The 25,816-nt window shown below is 39.9% G+C and overlaps 1 protein-coding gene across 4 annotated transcripts; it reads left to right on the forward strand.

Annotated features, from left to right (window-relative positions):
• Window positions 1-14,143: 14,143 nt before the first annotated feature.
• bnip2 (BCL2 interacting protein 2) lies at window positions 14,144-25,284 on the forward strand (the record flags this gene model as incomplete). 4 transcript variants are annotated; one of them, XM_080476182.1, is made up of 11 exons in its annotated part: window positions 14,144-15,168; window positions 18,341-18,436; window positions 18,548-18,615; window positions 18,964-19,140; window positions 21,216-21,398; window positions 21,629-21,731; window positions 21,809-21,940; window positions 22,160-22,246; window positions 22,340-22,438; window positions 23,036-23,092; window positions 24,536-25,284. In XM_080476182.1, exons 1-11 carry the CDS (start codon window positions 14,795-14,797, stop codon window positions 24,591-24,593), a joined length of 1,434 nt encoding a protein of 477 aa, XP_080332308.1. In that variant the 5' UTR covers window positions 14,144-14,794. The 4 variants fall into 4 exon arrangements, with proteins under 4 accessions (XP_080332308.1, XP_080332309.1, XP_080332310.1 ...); XM_080476183.1 differs by having other exon boundaries at window positions 23,036-23,071; XM_080476184.1 differs by lacking the exon at window positions 23,036-23,092.
• Between the last annotated feature and the right edge of the window lie 532 nt (window positions 25,285-25,816).

Below are 25,816 nucleotides of genomic sequence, written 5' to 3' on the forward strand. Positions count from 1 at the left end.
AAAAAAAAAAAAAAAGAGAGAGAGAGAAAAGAAAGTCCCCAATTTGCGTATGATGTACGACAATAAAATAAAACTCCAGAGGGGGGCTGTTCATTACATATTAGCTTTATGACAATATATTTACCAGACAAAGAGGCCTGTAGGAAAAAGTTGGCAAAAGATTGAGTGACTAAACTTCTTTCCCTGCAGGTACTTTTTCAAAAGCACACATCTGTTACCTGTGTACACCGGTGGACGGGCAACTGAATATTACACCTGGTGGATTTCACAGATGTGTTGGCTTTTTATTAGTGTTTATAGTGGTAAAACTTTATATCTGTACCGAGAATATTGATAAGCCCCTATGTTTGGTGTGTCCGACGTGTTATGGTGGCCTGTAATGGGTAAAGATTCCCTCCCATGTGTACAAGATATGACAAACATACGTTCTTACCAGGAGTTCATTAGTCCATAGCATCCTGTCCCAGACTGGAGAGGGTCATGCTTTTGATGAATGGATTGTGTGGCATGTAGCTTCAGGCTAAGCTTCAGCACCACAAGAGGCCGAGAGGACGCAACTCTGGATCGAGCGAAGATAGACAAGAAAGAAAAGGAGGAAATGGGAGAGAGAGAGAGAGAGAGAGAGAGAGAGAGAGAGAGATGAATTTGGATTACCCAGGAGTTCTGTCTCCCCCGAGTCCTGCATCCAAGATACATTAGGAATCTAATGTGCTATTATTCTCTATCACCCCCCTAAGCCTAAAACATCTGTCCTTGGGGTGTCTCCAGTAATAGACAAGGGCTTTCGGACCCTTCGCTAAGACAAGACAGCAGCTTCTACAAGGGCCCTTGACGTTCTGCCGACTTAATCTGCAAGTACTTCCACAAAATTGACATTGCCTAGAGAGTATAGCAATCAGCAGATCGGGTGTTACTGAGCATTTATATTTCAGCAGTGCTTCCAGAGACAGTGAAACATGACCTTTAGGTGAGATTAAAAAAAAAAAAAAAAAAGTAATTTCTTTTTTCTGTTTTTTTTCTTACTTCAAAATACATTGTTTTATTTTGAGTTTCTTGAAGGTTAGCAGTTGGTGAGTAAATTATTTCTTAAAATGTGAGATACGTCTGAGACTGAATATGTTGTATGTTTACTAAAATGATTGGTAGTACACTTTTTTTGAACGTAATTGTAGGGGCTGTTGGAAGTATCACAGCAAATAAAAATGTATTTAATTCATTTGGATTGTATACAAGTGCGTACAAATAAAGCCTTTTAAACACATTCAATTGTGTCTAAAATAAACCAGATCATCAGTTGTTCTGATTAAAGTCAGTTTTTTCTGTGTTTCACAAAGAAAATTGCCACAAGCACAGACACTGTTACTGGCTCACTTCCTCCCATGTGACTTTTGGTTTGAATCCTTTCTATGTTTATTCCTAACAGTATTGTCAATCCAAATGTTTACTGAAATTCTTAAAGCTTGTTGTATGTTTAACGTCTGGCTTCACGCTACTCTGCTGTTTTTAATTTGTCATAAATGGTGAAAAGGCTCAAAGGAACTGAGATTTTCATCCTAATAAGTAAGCCTGCTGTTTGTGTCTCTAAAGTCTGATATATTGTTGATACTAAACCCAAACACATCCATGAAACTTGCTATAGAAACAGTTTGCATGATCTTCAAATTTGATGAGCGTGTAGTTTATTTAAAATTGGTGCTGAGATGTCACTTATTCCTCACAAATCTGCCGAAGAACATAGGCCACAATAAATGGGTATTTCCGTGCAGCCAGGAGACATAAACACAAAAATATCTTTCTTGAGAAGTTGAATGTGACCAATTTTAACAGTCACATGTATTCAGGAGACATGAATGGGCTTGAAGCTGAGGCGCATGTGGGCATAGAGGCGACACAAAACATTGAAAAACAGACAAATGGATTATTGGTTTTGCCTTGTCCTAATAAGATAAAGCAAATACCTTGTTTGTACTTTAAGTATAAAAATTCCAAAAAACATAGAAGACAGAAGATGGTCGAGACATGAAGAATTTCATATCTCAACAGCATGGAAGTTATTTTAAAATCACACAATCGAGCGGCATGATAACTTTGGCATTTTCTTATACAATATTTTTTGTAAAAATAAATGTCATTTTTAAGTGACACAATAAGTTATTTATTACTGATTTTAAACTTACCTTTGCCACAAAGGGAAATTATTTATCCTTTTTCCAACTTCACACCATCACAAGAATAGCTGTTTTCATATGACCACAGATGAAATATTCATGATACTCATTTTAAACATGAAAGATCTGTTAATGGAGGCATAGTATTTGATGTTGTATTTCTACTAATTGAATTAAATCTAGTCAAAGAGCAGAAATATTTGTCTTAAAGGCTTTCAGACCCCTAAGCGGTGATTATAAATGCATCCCATTAAATAAAAAGAATATATCTTGATTCATCAATTATTAAACAGAGGGGGGAAATACTATGAGTACTCATTAATTTAAGAGAAATAATATCTCATTGTTACACAGGACAGCATAGCAACAACACTCCTATTAAAAAATACCAAATCCCACGGATACATCGTACAGCATGTAGGAAAACAGGCAACCTGTTTAAATAGGAAGTTTCTTTACTAAAGAGATGGTGTAGACTGAACAGATGGCCAAACCTGTGCCTTTAACTAGTGTTCCTATTGAGCAATTAAAAGTTTTTGGCTGTTTTTCTCTCATCCCCCCCCCCCCCCCCCCCCCCCAAAGTACAGATTGCAAACATGACAAGAGGTCAAATATCTGCGAGGGAAAAAGGAGTGGAACAACTGTTCCACCAAGCTGCTCTGGCCACAGCTGGTGTGCACGCGGACGAGCGTTCACCTGAACGAGGACTGGTAATCACCCCACACCGAAGTGAATAATTAGTGCAATAATTACCAGGCTTAAAACGAATCTGTGAGCTGCCCTCCCTCACAATGCCATCAAGAATAACAGGTGTTGAAAGTGCCTTGAAGGGACAGAGATTAAAGATTATTTCGTTATCCCGGGTCTCCTTCAGGCACAACTGTCTTGTGTTTTATCCTGTCATCCACGGCGAGGGTCGTGTGGGGGCTCATTTTCCTCTGGCTTGGCAGTTTTGGGAGCTGAGCATTTGACAGAGAGTGAATGTTGTTTAATCTGGGGGTGTGAGCCGTCCTTGAGTTTCCTGGACACTCCATGTCCACATAACCTCCAGCTACACGGACTTGGGTTGGGTTGTACTAATGGCTATTATTAGGTACCGCAATGCTTTTTTTTTTTTTTCCTGGAATAAAAAATAAATAAACAAATCTGACAAATGGGAAAATACCATGGTCTCAATGTGACCAAATTTAAATAGACCGCATTGTGTTTATCAAAAAATAACAGCTAACCTGCCCGGTGATGGCCGTAAAATAAACTCAGACCTGTAATTTAAATGGTGGTCACTATTGTGTGATGTCTGTGGCAGCCTACTGGCTGAATGTACTCTCTGTTTTGACTTGCAATGAAGCAAGTAAGCCTAAGGGTGTTTGTTCTTGTAAGAATTACTTAAAGACTTGTCAAGATGCCACAACTTGTGCTTCAGTTCCCAGGCTCTTTCTGTGTTGGTTATTCAGGCTTCCTGTGTGTTTTTGAAATTGCTACAGCAGCTGTAACACAAATTAGACATGAAATAAATATTTGTTTCTAACACAAGTTTAATTTATTCTTTTATCCATCATGAATCTATAATAGTGCCTTTAGTACCAAAAAGGAGAAATTCTCAAATGTTCTCTAAATTCTGAAACAGCTATAATATCCCGATACTCTTGTGACACACAAAAGGATGCAGCAGTATGAATAACAGCTTGTATTGGATTTCTGTTGTTTCCATTCAGCAGTGACCAGAATATATGAATGTCTATGCAAAATCAAGATGAATGTGCGGATGAAACAGACAGTGGTTGATTATAGTATCAATATGACATCCTACACTTTATCTTTCACTGTGGCCTGTTGTCTTATAATGTTGTATCATTAGTTTTCCTGACAATGATTTAGCATTCAGCCATCTACCCCATTGACCTGTGCTGTGTTTAAATGTAACCTTCTTTTAGCCCGAGCCGTCATTTGTCACTTCGGAGCTGTCGAATACACACAAATTGGACACAAGCCGCCACGGCCGGTGACAGAAAGACGCAGAGGGGCTGCAGAACAGAAGCTGGGCAATCAGCTGCATCTATTACATTTACATGGCCTGGGAAGGTTAGCAAGTTGTTCCTGAAAGATTACCACCTCTAATTTCTTTGGGGAGGGTGGGACCTTGGTTCTGCTGCCAAGCCTGCTTTTCAGGTCAGGGCTCCCTGAACGTTAACTAAGACCCAGGAGCAGGTCAGCATGCAGGCCAAGGGACCGGAGGAGAGCCCGCACCTTACTCCTCCACTGGTGGCCAGCAAGTCGTGCAGAAATTTGCCATCCATCTTTGGCACAATCCTAATGATCCATTGTGGGCGAGGTCTGCAGTTCGAAAGGGCTGTCCTGGTTGTTCTTCACTGACTGCCTCCCCACTGTTAGGTGTAACACCAATTTGGAAATCTCTGCCAGCAAAAGACAGACTCACCCCCCCTCCCCAAAAAAAGAAGAAAAAAATCTCTTGTATTTTTTCAGTTGCTGTTTGATGTGCTTGTCAACCCTTTAGATATCTTCTTTAAGCTATGCTACAAGAAATGTTCACGCCGTGCAACAAAAATGCCTTTTTGCTTTCAGTTTTTCCCCTAACTTTTACTTTGATGTGAATTATTAAACAGTTCCAACTCCGTCTCAGACCGTGATGCAGCTGTGTGTCTGCAGCGGTTATAGCCCTGCATCATGTTTAAAAACCACCACCCGGACCATATAAATTACACATAGACAGAACATTGACGTTACAGTTTTATCAAATAGCTAAAATGATGTCATTTCAAACTAAAGATACACTGTCAATTGGCGAATGATAGAAAAACAATGCATTGAAATTGATTGTATTGAAAATTTCCAAATCTAATATTTGGAGATTTTATTTTAAATTGTCATTGCTTATAAGCTAAAATGAGAAAGATTACAAGGGGAAAAAAAGGTTGAAAATATTTGAGTTTGAATTAACTTGAAAACGATGACTGTTTGAAAGAGATGATGGAGAAATGAACTTACATTTAAATAAATCTTGATTAAAAAAATATTTTCATGATGACTAGACATGATTAGAAATATAAAAGTGAAGCTGATTATTTCTGCAACGCTGCCCATGTCTTTTTTATATTAGTTTGTTTACAATAAAAAGGCCAATTAAAAATAACTTAATTATTCTGTTAATAAAGCAGAGTGCTGACTCAAGGGAACAGTTCATTGGAAGTTAATTATGCAGTCTGGTACTCTCAAATGTTCTCGGCAAATGTACGACGAGACTATAAATCTGTTCTGTGCTCTGATTCTAATTCATATTTGCATAACAGAAAGCACACCATGTGTTTTACAGCTCCCACCACATGCAACGCCAAAGCTTTGTTTGGAAAACGTTCTAATAGCGGCGCATCATCAACTCACTGGATGCAATTCCTGTGACATAAGGTAGTAATCCCCCGTGTTTGATTTTCAAAACGTAAGTATAATCATATATTTATGTTGTTGATGTGCTTTAATCCACAAGCACGCTAAGTAGAGGAGCTATTTTAACGTTTAAATGGCCCATGTAGAAAGGAATAAAAATAAAAACAGGTTACGGCTCATCTAAATCGGTACAGTCAATGAACTGAACAGAATCCCTCGATGCTCTCGCTCATCTTCAGTGCTGTGAAGCTTTCTATTTTCATGCCTCGCCGAGGTAAATGATGCTTGAACAGCAGGAAGATCGCTCATTGTTAACCATATGGTTATGGCAAAAGGTCATCCGTGTATCTGAGGGTTAATATCAAATGCCCAAACAGAGACAAGAGGGACCCATGCATATTAATGACAGTACTTATTCCCTTGTGCAAAGAGGAGCAGATACATGGCAAACCTGTGTTTTTCTTCTGCAGACAACCGCGAAGATGCCTTTTCAGCCTCCGTTATTAGTGAGTGAGAACTTTGTTTTACGTAATCAGACAAAAATGGGGGCAATTTTTTCAATCACTCATTGGCGTCACGCGTGAGACCGAGAGACACCGAGTTCAGCCATGTGGTTTAAACATATAAACACCACAGATGCACTACAAAGCGGCGTGTATATTTTTCACACTTTTCCTTTGCCGACGCTTCTCTTTACATTGACGGGGAGTGGGATCAGCCTCCCCTCGGCGACAACGCGCCATATTGGGTTTTGAACAGTTAAATTAAAACGTGTGGCTGCTCGAGGCCCGTCGAACGCTGTACAAATTCCTGAAGGCTTTTATTCAGTTTTGCTGCTCCCCAACAAATGTGCAAAACGCAACCAAAACAACCACCACTTTGTGCGAGAATTAGCAAACAGTTATCATTTCCGGGACATAAAAGAGTCCGTGCCAACACGCGCTGAAATAATAAAATATTGAAACGTCTATGAAACATAAATGTGAATTCTTGCTACATCTGTCTCTTGCTAATTGAGTTGCTACCAAGAATGTTAGTACTCTGGAGAATAATTTGTCAGTGCAAAACATCGAATGGACCAATTTATTGGTTGCTGCAGGCTGTGGAGTTCCAACAGTCTTTGATCAACCTTTTTAGGTCAGTATCTCTCGAAATACGGAGACGAGAATTACACAGCAGAGAAAATATTTCATCTTTTTTTAAAAGACAAGGAAAAGTATTTTTGTAGTTACACTGTTTGGCTGTAATGGTGAATAAATTCTTCAGAGGGCTTGAAGCCAGGGAGGGAAAATAGAGGCTTTTGTGCACAGTATTTATTGTTTTGTGTGGATGGTAACTTAAACATTTATTGTAAGAGGGGAAAGTAAAAGTGACAGAACGAGTAATTATAAGTTTTGTTTTTTTCTCATCACTCACTGGATGTGAGGTGTGTGCGCGCTGACAGTTACCGAAAGGCTTTTGTGAAACGTTAAATTAAAAGTGCGCTTCAAAGAGTTCCGTGTTGGCTGAGGACAGGATCAATCTTTGGTTTTGAGACATTCTTGGCACCTTGACAATAGATGTACGAGAACTTCTTTAATACCTCAGTCAAGAGCGGAAATTATGTATTGCAGAAAGAAAGAAAGAAAGAATTCTTTACTGAGTTATAAGTGTGGTGTGAATCTTAAGGACGTGTGTCCTCGGTGAACTTCGTTTGGGGGCATTTTCACTCTCGTGTCACTGGAATGTGTGCTTATGTACGATGTGAGACGTGTGAATTCGCTATTACAACTATTACAACAACAGTAACAACATAAACCAATCTAATTGTTAATCAAATAGACCAACCAGAACAAACTTATCCTGGTGGTTCACCAGATAAATGACGTGACACAAGGTTGTTTTTATTTCCTAGGAATTGTCTCTATGGTTAATACGTTCTCAAAACTATTCCAAAACTAGATACACAAAACTGTGTATCTCTACATAGAGAGCCACATGTTGTTCTTAAAATGTCAAGTATAAATCAAACCACCTTGGATCTAACACCACAATAAAACATCTGAAAGGCAACATATTGTATATATGCTTATAGGAGTACAACCGCCTTTTTCCTTTTCAAGCAGTTTTAGTCATGGAATAGGGCCAAGAGTTGAAATGCTGATTGCCGGCTTATCTCATTCATTATATCAGTGAATGGTCCCTTGGTCACATGGCCTGAAACTCCACTTTTGCAGGCAGTAAAATGGGTAAAAAAAAATGAGTGGTATATTTAAAAATGCTGAGTTGCTTTAATTAATTTGGAAATAGTACACGTAGTAGTGGAGGTCTACTCTCCTGTGTCCCTTCAGAAAATGCTGTCTCAACACAGTCGTGGTCCGTGCCCACATGAATATAATGTATGTCTTACTAGTATTCAAATGGAGGGGAAATATATGCTCCCAGTTAAAACAAAATATAGGTAATCAGTCAACTGCAATTTGGAAGCAAATACATCAGTGACAATAGACATGCATTTTCTCACAGTGGGCAGACCGTAAATAAGAGATTCACTGGGTAATTAAGCTGAAAATGTCACAAATATTACTCGTTTTAGACACAATAAACTAACACATATTTGCTTGAAATATATCCACACTGTGTGCTGCTGAGGTCACACAATTCATTTTTACTCAAGACATTCCAACAAGGCCCTTAAGATATCAGGTTGTGCAGTGCACTACATCATTAGCTCACACATGTACAGCGTCTCAGAGGACCTTTAATTTGAGTGGGGAAAGTCTGTTCCTTCGCTGTGAGGTTAAAGAGTGGGTGACAAGTGAAGAAAATCACAGCAGAATGCATTAATTAGGTAGACCTAAAAGCATATTTATCAAAGGCTAAGCCATATGGGAATTATCTTAGAAAGGATCTAATAAAGACAGCACAGGTTAATAGAATAAAAGGCCTTGACTGGATCGTGTGCGTATACATAAAATATCAACCGGATCTCACATGTAAACGACTCATTAGGACATACGAATTAAATGTTATGGCCAGCAGATTGTTAACCACTAAAGTGACCTTCATGTGGTTTGACAGTGACAATTGGCCACTTACGTTCTGTCTGATTTAAATGTCAGAGCCTCTGACTTAATTCATTTTTGGTAAAGATTCCACATGAAATGGCCCAATATTTGTTCAGACGGAAAGGACTGATTACACAAATGTGAATATATGCTGATGTCAAAAATACATATTTAATGAACAGCCTCCATCAGAAAAACAGAATGCCGGCCCACAGAGAGAACAAACAGCCGAGCGATTCGGGGCCGATTCATCTAAATGGTTGTCAATCACGAGCGAGCGAGCGGGGCTGGGCTCCTGGATGGTGATGACTGATGGCCCCTCAGTGGCGATCGAGACAGACGGAGCTGATTGAGGAAGCTTATCTTTATGGTGGAGCCATGGCATTGTTAACAGGATGTGATGGCTCGCGTTCACAGAGTTGAGCTGGGAAATAAAGCTGTTGGGCCCTGGCTGCCTCGCCATCATTCACAGAGGTAATGATCTCTGTCTGGCTCACAAGTAAGTAATAGTCTGCCCACAGGTTAGTAAAGGGCACGGCACGGAGTCAAACTTGGACAGACGAGGACGGGTCGGGGTGTTGCTACATTTGTAGTAAATTTAATAGGCAATTTGATAAGGATTAGAATATGTTGTAAAACCAAAAGGACATGAAGTGTAAATTGGACGGCCCTTTATTTCTACTCATAGATCCTTTTCATATGATCCAGGATTATTACAGACGACTCTAAAAATATAGAGATATATATATAATGGAAAAGTTCACTTTTTTAGTCGTGTACACACTAGATTAATTTAAAAAGTTGTGAGCAGTTTTTTTAAAGATTGATTTGGGTGATTATGTTTTTCGACATATTTTTAATGTGTTGAGATACTTTATGACACCGAAGCGTTAATCTGATAAAGATCAAAACAAAAAGGCCTTAAAAACATTTGGTACAAATCTTGTGTTTAAAAAAAAAAAAAACGTCACTAAACTTCACCGCTGCATTATAATTTTTTGAGACGAAGTTGTTTAAAACAGCTACAGAGCTTCTTATCTGATGTATATGCGGTGACCTATATGTCATGACAACGCGGTCCGCACTGAGAGCTCACATTGATCACATCCAGCAAATGATGCTGGCGTTAATATCGTTCATGACTACAATGCAGACGGGAGTGTGTTGAGAGGAGGCAGTCAAAGATCTGGCTCCACTCAATTATCTTCGGCATGATAATTAATCAATTCAGTATGCACGTCCAAGTCTCAGAGGCATCTTTGAGATAATTGTTCTCATTGACTTGAATAATTATTTGTTTGCTGATTTAATTATTTTCACATTTGGAAAACAAATGAACCTGTGCAGCAGCATACTCTGGATTTCTTTCCCTTTGATGGATCCAGGTGGAGACGTAGAATCTCAGGCTGATGCGCTGCTGTTATCATAGCTCCATTTTGTTGAACGTCTCCTGAGAAATTTATTGCAACCAAATACAGAATTTATGTCATTATGTGTTTTTTTTCTCCCCCCCACCTGAACTTCAACCCCGGCAGCCAATAAAACATGAATTGTTTCTGCCTTGTGGCATCAATACAAACTACACTGAATCAAAGGCTAATATTTCTCAGATGGGAGGTCAGCTCTGGGTTACAGACACAACGTCCTCGTATTGTGACTGGCGTGGTGAAAACAATTGTCGGAGTCCTCGGTTCACACTATTACAAGTATGTGAGTGAGACCTTGCGGCTACTGCAGCAAATAGCACAAATTATGAGGGCCATTTTAATGGCACTCACTACTATTTATCATGCTGTTTTAAATGTTTTGCTCATTTGTTTCCATTAAATATTTCATCTTCCCTTAAATATTCATTTAACTTCCTCTTTAAATTTTTTACCAGTCTCTTTGCGGTTGCTATCTTCTTGCCTCCCTTTTAGGCTTTCCAATCATAAATAATTATTCATCTACACCCAAAAAGAGATCGCATAAAACATGCACAAGAATCCTTTTTGTCTTTTCTCATTAGTGATATACTTCGAGTAGCCTAAATACTTCCCGCTACCCCACTTATGGAAATTGGTAGGAGAACCTTCCTAATGATTCTGCTGCACAAATAGGATACAGCCTCCATCTCTGATCCTAACCTTCATTCCTCCTTTGTGATAAAAGAGAAAGAGTCTGCTCCACATGAAGAATTCTGATTTACTTTTAGAAGAATTAATCATCCTGATACGTCCTGAATCAAAACCAGTGCTTTAGTTTTCATTGTTTTAACTACTGAGCGATGGCTGGTCTCCTGTACAGACAACAATAGCTACCACTTAATAATACACAGCAGGTTTACATTACAAAAGAATGTAATGCAACACAGCATTGCAAACTAACATCTATTGCCGATTTCATCGAAAAACTAATTCCAGTGGGATTTATTTCTAACAAAATATAAGATAACAAGTGAAAAAGACACTGAAAAGACAAATAAATACTAAAATTAAGGCTAAATTTCAGTCTTTTTCAAGTGTAAAAGGAAAGTGGTGTAAATATTTAGGATAAATTGTTGTGGATGAAGTATTTCATGTATCAACTATTCAACCATGTGAATTGCTTTTTTTTCTTTGGGTTAAACAGGCAACATTTGTCCCAATTCATTAGACAGATTTCCACATGACTCATTAGCATACAGCTACATGGTGGAAAGAGGAAGGGGCGCATAAACCCTCAATTTGCCTGGATTATCCTTTTGTGATTAGGCCTAATGATCCAACAGAGTAAATAGCAATGTGTTAATTAGAAATTACACTGAATGATCCACTGCACACAGAAGGAGCCTCAATAAGCCATGATCATAACATCAGAAGAGGTAGCCGCCTTTCCTTTTTATTTTACAGCTGATAGATATGCTCAAAAAATATTTATTTTCCGGAAAACCACACCGGGGATAAATGTATCTCTTGAAACAATCATTACAAAGACCCTTATAGACTCCCTGAATTAAAAAGTAGACAGATATTCATATCATTCTTAAATTATTGGAAAATCTTGTCACGTTTATAAAAATCAGATTTCTTTCAATCAGCTCTAATTTGGATCTTACCATTTTATTTTGGACCTGGAATTTGTTTTGCACAGGGTTACTGGCAGGGTTTTACCTCCCTTCGCACAGAGTGCAGGGCTTTAGCAGGCATGTGGCTCCACCTAGTGGCAGATCCTGGTCACTGAAGGTCAGAGCAGATGTGGTCATATTTTAAAGAATTAGTATCTGTCTGTCTGTCTGTCTGTCTGTCTGTCTGTCTGTCTGTCTGTCAGCCATTTTATCTATTGAAATTCACAAGCCAAGAGTTTCATAATCATACTTGGATATAATTCCACAGGCAATAATAAACTGCTGAATTGGATTAAGATGTTTGGACCATCAATCATTTGACCTTTACTGGACAAAAAAAAAAGAAAGGCTCACTATAAATTCATTCCAGTGAACTTGGTTGACAGTTGGAAGGAAAAACATGTGTTAACCCTCGTAGAAATATGAAATATGAAAGACTATATATGCCATTTCAACATGCTGGAACACAAATCCATGCAGCAATATTTTAATAACCCATTTGCTACATTCTCAGAAAATGCCCCATGTTCGCTTTTCAACAGAAGCCTAAAATTTTACTTTGATTAAAAACCATTATGTCTGTAGTCAATAGGTTTACTCTTTTAAAATAGAAAATTCTTACTTGATATTTAAATGTGTAGTTGTTTAGATGTCATGGTTTGACTTTAAAACGAGCTTTGAATGTAAATATTTAATACGGCTGAACTGAAACAAAAATGCCTGCAATTGCTTAGAGTTAGAAAGTGAGTTAAAGTTTGAGTAGATTTTTTTTATAACAACTGTAGTTTACTTGTAATTGAGTCCACATCAAGCAATGTGACAGTAGTTGTACCTGATGAGTACACATTTTTTGTACACGTTACACCTATGTATTCCAGTTGTAATATGTGCTTGTCTTCACTCAGATTCAATTTTATAGTTTCTTCATCACAGTAGTGCCATTCCATTGTGATTAAAAGAGCATGCACTTTGACAGCTGTGAGGGGGTAAACTGCTCATCTGATGACGTGTGGTGGCTCCTGAAGATTTGTGATGCTCCGAAAGGATTGCTGCTTGAATGAGTTCAATTTACAGCTGCGGTCAGTTCTGGACAAAGAAGCAGCTCATAGAAATCTACCCCACTTGCAAGAATCATCACAACAGTTATTAAATCAGGAACATGTTAGTGTGAAGCTGAGAAATGAATCCAAGTATTTGGCACTTTGAGCCTGTCATTTCTTATTATTAGAGTCTATAAATAACTTTAAAAGACGTCTGCAGTGAGAGTACTGGGGAGAACAGAAGAAATAGCATTACTCCCATACTGGTTTTTCATAATTGGGTTTATAGGAAATATAGAATTGTTTTTAATCTTTTAACTTATAAAGTTCTTAACAACCAGGCTCCAGGGAATTTTTCGCTTATGCTTGCTCATGCATAGTTGGATGAATTTCTCTCAGTAAAAGCCACCCAGAAATGACTGGTGTTATATAAATAAAGTTAAACTGAATTGAATTTAATCATATCTTAAAGATAAGAACACTTCGCTCTCAGAGTGCTGGCTTATTGGAGGTTCCTATAAGTTTTCTGAAAGTAGAACAGGAGGCAGAGCTTTCACAGCGTCAGGCTCCTCTCACGTGGAACCAACTCACAGTTTTAATTAGAGATTCTAACACAGTTTTTACTTTTAAGGTTAGGCTTAAAACTTTACTAGTTCATAAAACTAACAGTTGGATGCTGGTTAAGGCCTCCCTGGACCACTTTCTAATTAAACTGCTGGACGTTTAGACTGATGGGAGACTTGATTGCACTCTTCTCAGTACTCACCTATGTATATTCTAATAATAAAGAGGCACTAACAATTAAAGTGTGCAAGATGTATAATATATTGGAAAAAAATAAAGCCCCCACTCACAATAAGTATATTTTGTATATAATTCTCTGTACAATAGCTCTACAAAAAAGACCTACAAATATTTTAAAATATGTTAATAACAACAACAACAACAACAACAATAAGAAGAAGAATAATAAGAATAATAAGAATGATGATCATCATAATAATGATGATAATAATAATGATGATAATAATAATGATGATAATAATAATGATGATAATAATAAAGAATTAATACACTTATTTAAATGAAAAAACGAGGTTTGAATGCTGAATAAATTCGTGGGCATACTCAGTGGAGAGAAAATTATACTTAATATAAGATAATTTATATTTAAGAAGGTATCTATTTAAGATATTCAAGTGTTTTTTGTCCGGAAGTGTCAAAAGACCCTAGCTTTTATTCTTGGGATGTACTTACTTTAGCGTGTAAAAACAACGTGGATGTTGCTGTCCTCCATGGAAGCAGTGTCCCTTCAAAACTTCCATGCGTTTATTCACTACCTGTTACCGTAATGACCGAAGTATAGCTGTACCGTAAAACCCGGTGCGGGCTGCTTCGAGCGCATTGCAGAAGTGCTGGTCCCGCAAGGCGGCGAACAGTCGCTGACGTCGATAGCAAACATCCCACCCTCCCTCCGCGGAAACCTGCTGAGACTGATGTCTGGGAAAACTCTGCAAACTTCGTTCTCGGATTCTGACTTTATCTGCATAACATGGCTCCGTAAAAGCTTCACTTTGTAGTAGACGACCGGCTGTGAAGTTACATATCTTGTCTCGCGCTCCGGCTACTCCAGGCTAAGCTGGCTAGCCGGGAGCTAGCGGCGTGACTCGCATCTGTGTCCGGTCCGGAGCGGAGCGCTGTGCACCGGAGGGAGGAAGAAAGAAAGGAAGGAAGGAAACCAACCGATAAAGTGGGATTTCTGAGCAAAGCTAGCACACATCGGCACTCCGGAGTTCACACCGTGACGCATTTAGAAAAGGTGACTATCTGTGCATCCCGCGTGACATTTGACACTGTCGAGTTAACGAGACACGCGACGGGTCGGCGGGGCTGGTTGTTGTTAACGCGTCTGTCGGTTAGCAGACCCCAGCTAGCCTGCTAGCCACGAACTTCCGAAGAAAGTCGTGTACGGATTTGGATAACTAGTTGCCAAAGTAGTGTTTTGAAAGTTATATACGGCCGGGCTCGTTTCACCCGCTTGTACTTGGACTCATGGCATCGGACGTGATTGAGAGCGAGGCCGTGCTGAAGGGTGTCAGTGATATGAGCTTGAACAATAGCAGCCCGGAGTTTGTCACACCCCGGAGGACTGATGAGGATCTGGGACACGGACGCACATCCAGTCCCTCATCTTCCGGGGTGTCGGGGGAAGGCGATGACGAGGACTCGAACGATTTGCAGAACAGCACCGCTTCTACTGTTGTTGAAAATGGCGAAGAGGCACTCCAAGACAGCCTAACCAAAACAAGAGGCACGCCACCGGGTAGGACAGCAACGCCAGACAATGTGCAGAAACCTCCCAGAGAAAAGAGCTCTACCCCGGTGAGCCTCCCGCAGCCACGATCGCCACCTGGCCCCATTTCAAGGTCTGTATTTCTACTTTTTGTGTGTAAAATGTTTTGTTTCATCTCCACGGAGTCCATTCACTGCCCTTCATTCAAGTGTTGCAGTGTGTTTCAGTGCCAGGCCCGTGATCCTCTATTCTTTGCCAGAATTTCTGGCCTTCTTTCACTGGCTGAACCTAACTGTGTCACGTCAAGAAATATGATTACTGGACCCCATGCCTGCTTTAAAACATGCATGCCAGACCTCTACAAGCCAGGGTTGACACATTTCTGAATCGGCTGCAAGCAGGTGCTCTTAAGAGATGAGGAAATGTACTTTCCAAAACGGAAGAGGTTATTCCATCTGTAGCCTCAACAGAGAAGTGAAATTGCTGGTATTAGAGGGTATTATGTATTTGAGCAAACAGTATAACAGGATCACAATGCAGTGGAAATGTGTAACCACATCGCTCAATAGCTTATAACAAACAAATACACATTGTTTAAACAAACATGTCTTCCACATGATGGGTACTGAAACAACAAAGACTTATAAGAATGATGTGAAAATTCTAAGCTTACTGTATTTAGACAACATGGTATTCCACCTGTATTAGTGTCGGTGTCTGTAAAGCATGTGGACAGCAACGTAACACCCAACATCAAACTGACCAGTTGACCTAGTGGTGCCCTAACCTGTTGTTGTAAGTCTGATCAGGGAACATATTAAAAATACACTAGTCAGTAATTTATATACTCGTGTAAACCAAACCGGTTTTGAGCAAGTTTTTTTTTTTTTTTTAAAGTTGGAAAAAGATCTAATCTTGCGAAATGTCAAAATTTCAACACAAATTGGTTAACTTTTAAGCTTAAATTATGAGAATCAAAAAAAGAAAACAACTCGCGTTGTTCCAGTTCATTAAAGTATAAAAAAAATGTACTAGTGAATGTGTGGTACAATCCCAAAAAACAACACTTGCTGTCCCACAGGCAGATTTTGTCACTCCGACTACGATGTTTTGGGAATTCACACTATTTCTCTCTCTCTCATGGAGCGGGTTCAACCAGATTACACAACACTACTATAAATAAACCCAAATTAAATTAAGCATGGTAATGGATCACAACAATGTGACGACACAGCAAAACACGTGTTGGTGAAACATATCAACAACACAGAGTAGCTCTGTGGAAACTGAATTCACTCTTGCAGACATATTTATGTCGATTTTCCTTTGTTTCCTTTTAAACTGGTGAGTACAGAATCTGTTTGTGTAAAGTGAACTTGAGCCAAACCATCCATATGTGATCACTATCGATTTATCTTCATTCAGAGCTTTATTATTGTTGGTTGTAAATAGTTTTCAGCCTTTCCTTCCTGCTGGAACTAATTTCATCCACGTGCATTCTGGTGGCAGTTGGATGCAGCGTGGAGATTAGCACCGTGCGTTACTAGTCGGCTAAACTGATACGTTGTGAAATGCTCAGAATGTTTTTGTGTCTCGGGGCACATATGCAGTCATGTATACGATTAGTGCATCAAAGGGAGCTCTGTACAGCTAAGATACAGATGCAGTGGTCAGCATTATAAACTAAGCCCTTAACACTAGCTCGTAAGCTTTCCAAGGAGCCAGTGATCTGATTATGTGGCCAGTTGCAAGTTGAAACTCTTCAGGTGATTCTTAAACATGAGACCTGAATTGTTTTTTTTAATCGGAAAGTGCTGCACAACATATGATGAATAAATCCACGTACATCCACGACTCGAACCAAACCAACGGGTTTTCAGGGTTTCTGTGATGGTATGGTGTCGAAACATAATTGTGACTTGATGAAATGCTTTGGTAGTAAGTGGCAGGTGGGATACAAGTACATGAAAGCATGGTACAACGTACTCTGCAGTTGATGCCACATATTTAAACCGGAGAGAGGTAGGAGTTCATAATTGATGCCTTGCCTAAATGCTTTGTCGTGTGCTTTGAGGTTGTCATAGTGAGTAATTCAAACAGGGGCGTAACAAGTTTTTGGGCCTCGGTATTAAGTGGAGAAAGATCTGCAAACTTATCAGCTACAGTATATAGACATTTCAACAATGAACAAGATAAATTCCCATAGCTTAGTACTTCTCACTAAAGCCTTTGCTTGTGTGCGTTTGCCTCCTGCAGGTGTTATTATCTGTTCCCGGGAGCCTTTGGGAGTTTTGGTGCTTGTAGGTGTGGCGTCTAAAGTCAGAAGGACACAAATGCCATCAGTCAAGTGTTGTGTGATAAGGGCATCTTACTATTTAACCACTTGTTGACATGTTGACAGTTCTGCACATGGACAATTTAAACGTAGTTAAACCAGTTACCAATTAAATGTAATTTGCACAATGATTACTGGCTTGTTTTGTTCGCCGAGTTAGTTTAATAATGCGTTGCATGGCCTCATGGTAGCAAGTCAAGAACACCCTCCTCTCCATCCAGCTGATTAACTAATTGTTGATCCTGTTTGCTGCTGTTTGCTCTTTTCCAACAAATCTGTTTAGATTATTTACTTCATTTGCATATGATAACAGAACTCACACGCTGCATGTCTCATGTGAAGTAAGAGCTTTACCGGTTGTTTAAATGTTATTGAATTTCACACTAAAGGAATTTGTTGTCGATAGGCAATGACAGTTCTGAAAACAGGCGTGGTAGCTCGACACTCTTCCGTTAATAGTGTTGGACTTAATATTTTCATGCAATTTTCATCTAGTTGTTGATAACAGCTTGTTTTCTTTTCATTTTGTCTTCATTACATTCAGTTCCAACATTAGGAATTATAGAATATGTTCATTTGTAAACTCAACCTACTAGAAGATATGATGGATTTAGTTATATAGCAAGAATTCTCATCATCCTATGAGACAAAATACTTTTCACTTTGGTTTTCAGAGTTTGTATAGTCGGGACAAATTAGAGTAGCCTCAAACTTTGTGAAGGTTTTAGTCACTGTGGTATTAACTCAAGAACAAAAACCTGCTTTGACTCCTGGCAGATCAGTGTAATTTCAACATTTCCAACATAATCCCGTGGGGATTTTACAAGTCACTCTCCTATATGACAAGTGCTGTGTTTTGATTTCACAGATAATCTCTACTCTTTCTGCTTAATTCTTGTAAATCAGCAGCACAAGAAGACATTGAACAATAGACCATTAACCATTACAAATCGGTGTTTACTTTTTGCAGCCTCGAGCGCCAGGAGTCAGTCGCCACAACAGAAGCCCGTCTAAGAATGGAGGGAGTCGAGCTTAAGGAAGAGTGGCAGGACGAGGACTTTCCACGGTATGGCCTCAATCACTCTTAACGTCGTGACTTTATATTACATCTATGTGTTTTGATAGCCACACGAAGAAGAGATATTCATAGCAGCATTACCTTGTGATTGAATAATAGACCCCTCCCAGAGGAAGAGGAGCTTGAAGACGAGCTGTTTGCAGGAACCTCTGAAGAAGGAGACCCTGGTAATGACATTATATCACTACATCACACTTTGCTACAGCGATGAAGGATGTTACCGTGGTGTAAAGTTATTGGTAAAAATATTGTCCCTTGAGACGACTTAAAAGTTGTTGTTTCCTGTCGTCTTTCCTGTCCATTCTTCAGTGTGCATCCGGATGTTTAGATGAGGCTAATAAATGCTGGAAGAAATCCAAGGTGTTGATTCAGAATGTATTGTGTATAACTCGGCACACTCTGGCGCTCACACTAAACTAGATATGTTCTAACTCTAATCATTGCATGTTTCATATGCATTTTCACTGAAGTTGTTTGCCTGTGGATAACGCCTATTAATTTGGTGTCTTCTTCAGGCTTTGCAATGAACCACGGCAAAAAGACCAAGAAAAAACTGCCCGCTCCAGACATCAGCCTCACATTGGACCGCAGCGATGGTTCAATCCTTTCGGATGAGCTGGATGAAAGTACCGAGCTGGACTTGGACGACATAGAGACGCCGTCTGACAACAGCAATGAGTTTGAATGGGAAGGTAAGAGTCTTCACTTTCAGCCAAGTTTCTGTTGGTACGGCCCGTTGTTTCGCAAAATGTCACCAACTGAAGTTTGAATGAAGACGTTAAAGTAGGGTTGGGCCATTAAACAATCTTAAACAGTCTGTCAGGGTCTGTTTCTTCGGGCCTGCTAATAGGATACGCCCACTTTCTACTGGGAGTGTCTCAGTTGTTTGAAAGCAGGATGCAGGCAGGGGAAGAAAAGATTGCAAAGACATATTATACTATCTTCACCTCAGGATTTTTCAAGTGACAGTTAAATGAAACGTTAGAACTACAGGTAACCACAAACACTTGCATTTATAAAATCTATTAGTCCACACCAATGGCAAATGAATGATGAAATGTTGTGTTTCACATCGATATCGGGCTGTTAAATTATACAGAAAACTAATGTAATATACGACCCACCGTCAATACAAAATGCTTCCCTGTGCATTTGTGTGGGAACTTCCTGTCCTGTAGTCGCCTGTGCAGCTTCACACAGCTTCCTTCATAACAGGCTCGTCCTGCGTTGCTTCTGGGGCGTGACTGAAACATGCCGAGGTGTTTCTGGTGGAAACACAAATATGGTCTTTAAATGGCCACAGACAACTTTTCGAGTGTGTGTCGAATCTTAATTTGGTTATTAAGATTTTATTGTTAAATATTAATATATTGCTTTATTTTGTGTATAAAAAAAATTAAAACAGCCAGTTCATTTTCAGAATGTAGCCAACGTGGTCTTTAAACCGACTCCATGATGCAAAATACTAAAGTGTGATAAATATCGATCGATAAGTTGAAATCGTCTGGTGATTAGTATTTTTCCATGTTGCCCAGCCCTCTGATATAATAAGTATAAAATGTTAAGCTGGCAGCCAGCCGATGTCCCCGTTGCTTTTCTATAATGACATTTTCCCTGAGGAGTAATGGCCGGTATGCGGAGAAGATGGAAGGTGCTTGTTTTTTGTACATTTTCCAGGTTCTACGGGCAGCTGACGGTCTAAAATGTGGTTAAAACATGTTGTGTTGTTCTTGTGTTTCCACACTGCTGCCTTCCTCTTTTTCTCTTGGAAGAATTGTTTCCAATCTCTGCCTGGCTGCAGGCCAACAGCAGGTTTCTCTCTGCCTTGTGGTAAGGTCTCATTGGACAGCCTTCGTTTTTTATTTATTTTTTTAATAAACCATGAATGAATCAATCACTCCCTATCTTTCAGATCATGTCTTCAGCCGTTCAAACAAATCATCTTTTTTTAATTTTTTTTATCACACCCTTTCATTTTTCACTGAATTTCCTTTTTGTTTGAGGGAAATTACAGCAGCTTGTCACTCGGGGGAATGTAATTCTGCAAGATGCTAATGACCTCAATATGTGTGCTGTCAGATTATTAAATCATGTATTAGAAGACATCACATCACAATGAATTGTGGTTTGATATCTTTCCATCTTTACACATCAGACTCGACTGCAATGATCAAAGTTAGCCGACGTCTGGAACACAGTTATGGTTAAACTTGTCTGACCTTGTAGCCGTTTCAGAAGCAGGCTTCTCTGTGTGATTTGGTTGCACACTTGTTTATTTATTTCGACCCTGCTTGTTGCATGCTGGATACACGCCATCCTTTGCACACTTTCCCTCACGTCTCCCATCACATCTTGATGTTCTGCACAACGTGCAGCCATGCATTCTTTCCAGGAGTCCTCGGGTACACCGGCAGTGGTGCTTTGCTGGGAATGTTTCCTTTTGTTATGGTGACATGACAAGCAGTCAATGCAGAGCTCTGCATTAGTGATGTTCCAAGAAAAGTTCATATATTCATCACTAAAGAATAAAAGTGTTGACGGGGGAATCGACAATGTGACTGTTGGTGTTGATTTAGAATTTTTTTGAAAAGCATGCCGTCAAGAACAACTGAAGATTAAACCCCAAAAATATTCAGTGCATGTGACTCTAAAGTTCAAACATGAATAATTAAATGATCTGAAAATTTTATGGCATTTTTGATCAAAAATGAATCTGATTTGAATCGCACCCAGTCGCATCCCTCAAGATGCCACTCCGCTGTTTCAGATGATCTTCCGAAGCCAAAGACCACAGACCTCCTGCAGAAGGGTGTGGAGTCGGTGCAGGAGCTCTCGGCCATGGAGGAGAGGGAGGAGGGCCGGCGCTGGAGGGTGTTTCGCATCGGAGACCAGGAGCACAGAGTGGACATGAAAGCCATTGATCCTTACAAGAGAGTCATCAGCCATGGAGGTCGGCAGCTGGCTTCTACACACAAATACTCAAACGCACACACTTATTGGCTTCCTCGTGACGTTCGCGGAACAAAGCAGAATCTTTATTTTCACACTCACAAACAATATAAGCTAAAAAGTTTAAACCTTTTATTTTTTTATTTTTTAATAAGATGCTGAAAAATAAATATGAATAAAAATTGTGATTTGATACAGAAATCCTTATTTCTATTTGACTTTTCACTGCAGGTTACTATGGAGACGGTTTGAACGCCATAATCGTGTTTGCTGTGTGCTTTATGCCCGAGAGCAATCAACCAAATTACAGATACATCATGGACAATTTATTCAAGTGAGTGCTATTTGAACGCCTTTGGCCCTTTGAGCTCGTGTTCTCGAGACGTTGCTGACGGGATGTTTCTGCCGCAGGTACGTTATCGGCACTTTGGAGCTTTTGGTGGCTGAAAACTATATGATTGTGTATTTAAACGGGGCGACCTCACGGAAAAAGATGCCAACTGTCGGCTGGCTCAGAAGATGTTACCAGCAGATTGACAGGAGGTGAGTCTGCCGCCATCAGCCAGAACATTATGACCACCCGTGCCAACAATCCAGCTACCGTGAGTTAAACCGCAGCAGAGTTTACTGCTGCTTCTGATAGAAAAATGTGTGAATACACAGGACATCAGTGGTTTTTTTTTGTGTACAGGTCAACAGAAATGGCTTATCAGTACATAGTGTGTATAGTTGTTTGCCCTCACCTCGCCCATTTCCACACAGGTTACGGAAGAACCTAAAGTCTTTGATAATTGTCCATCCCTCCTGGTTTATCCGCACCCTGCTGGCTCTAACTAAACCGTTCATAAGGTAACTAATATTTACATCATCAAAACACTCCAATTAACATATTTTGTGTGTGACTCTTTAGATGGTGACTTTTCCACTCCTTTCTCCTCGTAGCTCCAAATTTACTCAGAAAATCAAGTACGTGTACAGCTTGGCTGACCTCGCCGAACTGGTTCCCATGGAGTACGTGTCGATACCAGACTGTATCAAACAGTAAGTATTGGAACCACACGGGCCTCTGCCAGCTGTAGTGATGAATTCCTGGTGATTCCAGATGTTTTTCGGATGTGGCCTGTGTAGACGAGTCAGGGTTGTTGAACTTACTTACTTTTTTTTTTTTTTTTTTAATAAAAGCTTGAACATTCCCTGGAAACCTTCCTGAATCCTAGAGTCTGTCCTCCCACCTCCCATCAATAGTATTTAATGCTTTTAATGTTTATAAAAAATAATCTACTGATGATTTGAAGTGCAGGCGAAGCAGCTACATCTTTTTTCACTTTAATTGTCAACAGTACATCATAGGCTGAGTACATTATAGCTGGAAATATTGTAATCTGGATTTATGTGTCTTTTAAATGGCTATGACACAGCTTGCAGCGTCAGCCTCGGCCGATATGCAGAACTGCTGAGTTTCTTTCAGCGTGTGGCCCAACATCTGGAGGATCGTTAGGATTTCTTTTTTTTTTAATTTTATTTTAAAAGGCAGCTTAAATACTGAACTCTGCCTCTGTAATGATGTTTTGGATGTGTGGTTGCTGTTGGCTGTGTGTTTTCTTTTCCTTTAACCACGTTTCCCTGCCCCTCCTTAAGGTTTGACGACGAAAAAAATAAGAAAAGCCGTAACAGGTATACGCACTTTCACCGAGGGTCAGTCTCCGCATCCTTTGCATTTCATGAAACTAACAAAGAAATGATCAGTTGGCTTTCAGAAATGCACCAAGACACCTAATTTTCTTGCAGTTTGGTAGTTGAATGATTAAAATAGCAAATACAATTTTCCTCTTCTTGATTTATTTTATTGTTTTCATTAAAAAAAATTCAGCGGCAGTATGATTTCCAAAAATAGGTGGCTTGGTGACTGTTTAACCAACTAAATTTCTTTTCTGAGCCAGCTCTGTGAAGTTCCTCGCAAAGCCAGGACCTTTGAAATAGTTTTCTATTACATGGTCATATCGGCGATGTGCAGATTTGACTGTAAGATGGTGCAAACCGTTACGTTAGAAGCCGACAGAATAGTTTGGAAAGAGTTGATTGTGGTTCTGCTTTGTGATGTGAGAGTTTGGGTTTTGAGCTGCACCGAGTCAAATGTTCTAAACAAAAACCTGCTTTGATGTGAAGTTTCATGTTTGTGCGAGTGGATGGAGTAGAATTACAGGGAAGTACTTCGTCTTAGTCACTGTGGTGCGTGTGTCTGTGTGTGCGTGGTGGCACAGTACCCATGTCCTCACATGGTTCTCTGGCTCTCACTGAACACACGGTTTGTTCACTCTAACTGCTCTTTGCATGATTCACTGCATACCCGCTTCCCTGCTCATGTTTGGTAATCCAGCCTTGTCAGCGCTGGTCGTGCACCCGGAAATATTCCACTGGTTTCCTGAGAAGGAATAAAGAACCGTGTTCACTTTCCAGAGGTGACGACTCTGCAGCTACACAGCTGGTTGTTAAGGTGGAGCAGTCCTGACATTTTGAGACGTTTCAGTGTTTTTCTTGGGAGTAAAACTTTTGTCACAGGTACTTTTCAGTTTAAGCAGCTCCCGGCACGCCAACGTCAAATCTGCTTCAAGCTTCCCCCGCTGCCGTCCCTCTGACAATACGTAATGAAGCATAAATGTTCAAGTTTACTACCTTTTACTACCGGTATTATCATTTACATTGAGAAGATAAGAATGTCAGACTGTTAAAGTGAGAGATTTTGGCCTTTTGCCAACAAAGTATAAACATAATGGCACACATCATGAATACATGAATTTCCCAAAAAGTAATATGTTCATATATTGAAAAAAGAAAATGCTCATGAATTTACTCGCTGTGATTTCTAAATGTTCATGTAGTAGACCAGCTCAGAATAGTATGTCGCCCTCGCAGTCCTCTAAGAAGTGACAACATGTGAAAACGTTTGATAAGACGCACCTGCAGGTTTGTTGAGTGTAAAGTTTCACGCTTCACTGGTATTTTCTTCTCAAACCTGGTCGGTGGTGCAGAATTGTTTGCGTCCCACAGTTGTGAACGTATAAAAGCAGTGTGCTCCACTGTTTCAACGCGCCAGCACGTTGACGCAGAAGTTCTGACGGCCTCTGAATGTGTCTGCAGAATCGACCAGGACGTGCACGGTAAAGTGGAGATCGCGGCGGCCGCCGTTCCAGAGTGACGCTCCTCGCACGGCCCCGCGTGCCGGAGGGCGACGACGAATGTTTGGAGCTGCTGCCGCTCGTGTGTTCCTCTTGTGGGAAGTGTGAGCGGAGACGTCTGTGCATCAGTAAAGTGCCTTTTTGAAACTATGCTGCCTGTTAGGTCACATCGTTGAGCTGTATGTTTGTGCCAAGCAGCTTGATCCTCGGCGTTTAGTCCACATGCTGTCTCAAATGTTTTTAATCCTTTTTAAGTACTCTTGTATATTATGTCCGACTTGGCTATTATATCAAACTCTTGACGTTTCCTGCTCACTGTTGTATCTACACTTTATTTAAGGCACTCTGTTACAAGTGGTTGATGCATGTTCTGCTTTCTCACATTTAAATCTATATATTTATATTCAAGAGGTGTCAATGGAGAGAAATTAATATATTTTTATGTCTGATCTGATCTTAAACTGCATTTTAGGTCGTTGACTCTCCGAGCGGCATTTCATAGAACCAGTTTTGACTGCGACTCATCACTGTTCACTGCTGATGTCCTTTACACATCCTGCCTGGGGAGAATAAAGTTTTATTTTTTTTTGCCCCTCACTTGAATGTACCACCTGACTTATGGAGGGTGAGCTTTTGTTCAAGCCACAGTCGGAATCAATGTATGTATTTACTCTTGCCGTTTTCTCCAAGTAAAGCCATGGATACACACCGACGAGCCGTTACTGTTTTTTTATTGCATTTGGCGCCAACATGCCATGACTGCTTGGAAAGCTACGGTAGGACTGTCCACGGGTTTTCATCCAGTGTTAACTAGATGTTTTAGATAATACTGTTTACTTCTGCTTGAGATTTTTAATTTATGAAGCTGGTTTGTTGAAAAGGAATGAATTACATTGACATGTATTTCGTATCCAATACTAGACAAATATGCCAAAATACGAACTCAACAGAGTATTACCTGGCTCTTGTAAGTTCTACTTTGAGTCCACTTGATGGCGCTATAAACATACCGGCCTGTTTCAGAACAAGAGACTCATACTTGTCACAGACCATGACAAGAGTTTTCAAAAGCACAAAGAACTGGCGATTGATTGTGACTAAATAGCCCCTGTGTTTGTGTTTACTAGACGGTAAGGCCACACCTTTTAAATGAGGAATTCTACATGCCTCAAACCTCAACTCCTCACCTTTTGGGGTGAGCAGAGATTGCTGGCCAGGCCGTCTCATCCCACCTCAGTGTCTG

Source organism: Lipophrys pholis, assembly GCF_963383615.2.
Source record: "Lipophrys pholis genome assembly, chromosome: 11".
Taxonomy (NCBI): domain Eukaryota; kingdom Metazoa; phylum Chordata; class Actinopteri; order Blenniiformes; family Blenniidae; genus Lipophrys; species Lipophrys pholis.